General features: G+C 39.3%; 1 protein-coding gene across 1 annotated transcript; it reads right to left on the bottom strand.

Moving 5' to 3' along the window:
- Positions 1–238: 238 nt before the first annotated feature.
- On the bottom strand, positions 239–1,435 carry FAM217B (family with sequence similarity 217, member B). Its single transcript, XM_012656483.1, has 2 exons — positions 352–1,435; positions 239–306 (listed from the first exon to the last, which is right to left on the bottom strand). Exons 1-2 carry the CDS (start codon positions 1,433–1,435, stop codon positions 239–241), a joined length of 1,152 nt encoding a protein of 383 aa, XP_012511937.1.
- Between the last annotated feature and the right edge of the window lie 2,394 nt (positions 1,436–3,829).

Raw genomic sequence — 3,829 nt, 5'->3', positions numbered from 1 at the left:
TTTTTTATCTAAAGGGCTCTCATTTGCTTAAGACTGTTAACACAAACAAAGGCTTATTGAAAGACACCTCTCTTTGAAAATAACCTACTGGGGGTGGAAATGGGGGTAGACAAAAGAGCCAATCAACAATTTAAATGTCAGTAATCATAACATTTCTTAAAATTCACAGTATCATAACTTCTGGAAGAGCTCCACTATTTACGTATCTGCAGGTCTTTGCAATTTATCATTTCAGATATCATTTTAATTTGTATGTGTTTTGCTTTACTCCATTTGTTTTGAGTTTTTTCTCACTGGATATACTGGCTGGCTTCACTCCATTTGTTTTGAGTTTTTTCTCACTGGATACACTGGCACGACTACAGCTATTTGCATTTCCCTTTTTCTTAAGATTTGCATGTGCTTGTGTTCTGGTGGCCTTGCAAGAGTCCGCTGAGTCCAGAATCACGGCTGACTGTCTGGGAATTCGAATGTTACCATTGGCTTCCACCTTACAGCTGTCATTGCAGGACAAATCCCAACGTGGCAGCTTTGTACTCTTACTGGATTTTTTTTTCTTCTCTTCTGTCCTCATTTCACGGGTTTGCTTCTGAGAACATAACCTGCTGCTACCCAGTATATCACTGGGTTTGGGGGAAGCCTCTAACATGTGGTATGATGGATGGACTTCATGGTGAACATTTTTCTTTCGTGAAGGGCCTGACTTTGAAGCCCCTTCCTGGTGAGGTAGTGGCTTGGACAGAGTGCTAGCAATCTGCTTACTCCTCCCAGGGCTCTTCAGAGCCCCTGAGGTCGCTGGGGCAGTGGGGGGCCTTGCTTTGGCCCCCTTCCCTTTTTCACACTGTATAGTCTGGATCTGCAGCCACTCGAGCTGAATAAGTCTGTCGATATACTTCCCAAGAAGTCCTCCCGCTCGTGGCATGGCTTCGGTTTTACACTCTGCATTCAGAAGCAGGGCCATGTCCCGTAGGTCCCAGGAGCTAAAAGGGGGTGGGAGGAAATCAGGATAACAGTATCCAGGTCTGGCATGGCCCTGGCCTGGGTGAAGATCGAAGTACACTGGATCAATTTCTTCAGCTCGAAGATTCAGGTCCGGAGGTGTGAGGGGAGAAGGGGGGATGGGAACTCTCTCGGAGTCGGAGAGATCACTCGCACTGTCTTCATCGGCATCTTCTTTAATAATTTTCATTGACTGAAAGTCAAGAAACAATCTGTTCCCTGAGGCCCCCTGACACCTACTGGGTCCAAGTGGATTCCTCTCAGGTTTTGCTTCCGGGGAAACGCTTTCTTTAAGTTTATCCTCAGCTGGCTGGGAGACACCCACAAGGCTACTTCTCAGCCGGGAAGAAACACGGCATCCTTCAGGCTGACTCTGTCTTTTTCCTGCAGAACTTTCTGGATGCTGCACTTTAGTCCAAGATGGGCCAGCATTCATACTGCTGTGAAAAATAAAACTGCAATTCTTACTACCTATGACAAAATATGGTCTGGCTACAATTAAACAAATGAAAAGAATCCACTACTTATGCTTTTTCTGTTCAGCTATTACTAGGCATTAGAAAATGTAAGGGCTCCAAAGTCCTTACAGAAGAAGTAGTTTTACAGAACATTTTTCCATGTAATACTCTATTTAAGAAACATGATATAACAATACATATGAATGTATGGATTTCATTTTATATCAAACATTAGCATTTAAGAAAAACATTAACATTTATCAGAGTGCTTGTTTTATAGTTTTAGACCAATTGTGTATACTTTGAAAAACATAAGTTTAGAAAAAAATCTATCATAGAACTCTTGGTCTGTTCTGTTAACGATCAACAGTATTTAACAACATTTAGAAGTAAAATCCACAGCTTTCTTTCATATGCCTGTTTCAAATTAGATATAACTGTGATATAAAATGCAAGTTTCACAGCGTTTAATCACTGATTAGTGGTGATTCTGGGCCAAGAAAAATCTTAATATGTGAAAGTGCAGCACAGACAACCTATATCTTAAACGCAAAGTTTATTAAAATGTTTTTAAACAGGAAACGGACTTGGGAAAACTGTGCTAAAGAACAGACATAAAATCGTATGATGAAAACACAGAGTCAAAGCTACCCTGTGAGTGGCGGGGAAAGGAAATAAGGAACACTGTGTGCATTACCACTGCAGCAACTGGTTCTGTCTGGGGTAATTTATTCTGAGGCGGAATCTCACATCAGAGTTGAAAACATCTTCTTTTCAATTTATTTGCCAAGAACACAGCATTTGACTAAGATTGATACTACATCTCTATAATATAAGTCAGATGGGATGAACAGAAAAGGGTGGTAAACATGCTTTCTGGGAACCTCAGAGGTTCATTTTGTCCATTGGTTTTAACCAAACTAAGCAATTATTTGAGAACATATTACCTCTTAATTAATAAACATGGAGAATGTTATATCATTGTCAAAAGTACAACATGTGCTCGACAAATGTTGAATGAGTGAATGAAAAGATGAAGGAACGGCCATTATTCAGGATTCATAACTAACGCTGCTAGAACTTTTGTTTTCTCCTAGCTGTCAATGTGTATCCATAGAGTTAATTACTATCAGCATCCTCCTGTACCACAGGAAACTAACACAGAAAGGTAAAGAAGGGACTTGCCCAAAATTATAGATTCTGCTAACACTGCCAGAATTATGAACTCTGGAGTCCTTACCAACTAATAATGTTTGAAACCACTTTTACATTCATTTCTGCTACATAAAAATATAAATGTATATTTCCTATCCACAGACCTTTTTTTTTAAGTCCACATATTCAATCTGGAGAACTGAGACAATGTGCCTTTTGCAAGATAAAACAATTATACTAAAACTGTTTACCTGCTTTTCTGATGAGATTCATTCACCCTACTCCTTTTCTTGAAAAAATCACACGGCTGATCATCATTTAGGGTTTGATGGACTGTCTAAAAAACAGGCATGCGGTTATTACCTGTGAACACACACACACACACACACACACACACACACACACACATCAAACAAACAAACAAAACCAGAACAAGTCTAAGGTTTTTCTTCTAAGTTTACATCACCTTTTCTGTAGTGCTCAAAATACTCTTGCTCAATCTGTTGGAAGATGATGACAGCTGGGGAGGTGACTTCTTTATTCCTCTTATATTTGGAAAGGACTCTTCACCACCGGAACTAGAAGCAATAGAGTGCTGTCAGTATTGATTGCAAATGGTCCTATCATTATTTTTTTTTAAAGTGAAAACCAACACAATACTATTTGCACAGCATTGAAATATTGGGGCTATGATCATGGAGTAGTTTGTACTCTGAGTTGGAAACATTGGGGGAGGGAGATACTGTCTTACGTTTATAGTTTAGTCTTTTCTGCTTACTTGTTTATCATAGTAGATATTGGATAACAGGATCATACTACTATAAATACTGTGAATAGATTCTATCCCTCTCTGTCCCTATACAACACACGTATAATCTCCTTGGAAATACATTGAGGAAATTTGGGAGGCTAAATAAAGTCAAGTGTTATTCCAAAGCTCCCATGTTCATTCAACAAATATTTACAAAAGTACCTAGGAAATGGCAGGGATTATGCACATGTCCCCCTTTTCACGGAGCTGAAACTACAGGGGGGAAGAAAAGGTTTCCATATATGTACACATGTTACATGCTATATAGTGTTTGTGAATACATATTATGGATACATATTACATACTATATAATGTTTGAGAAGCGTTGCTGACCCATACCACAGGTCACTGTTATCCCTCTTATTTTGAGTGGCCTATTAAAAGTGCACTGATGAGACACTGAATA

The sequence above is a fragment of the Propithecus coquereli genome, unplaced genomic scaffold, assembly GCF_000956105.1.
Source record: "Propithecus coquereli isolate 6110/MARCELLA unplaced genomic scaffold, Pcoq_1.0 Scaffold503, whole genome shotgun sequence".
Lineage (NCBI taxonomy): Eukaryota > Metazoa > Chordata > Mammalia > Primates > Indriidae > Propithecus > Propithecus coquereli.
Note: the sequence above shows the minus strand (reverse complement) of the source record. Positions and strands in the feature narration are given on the sequence as shown.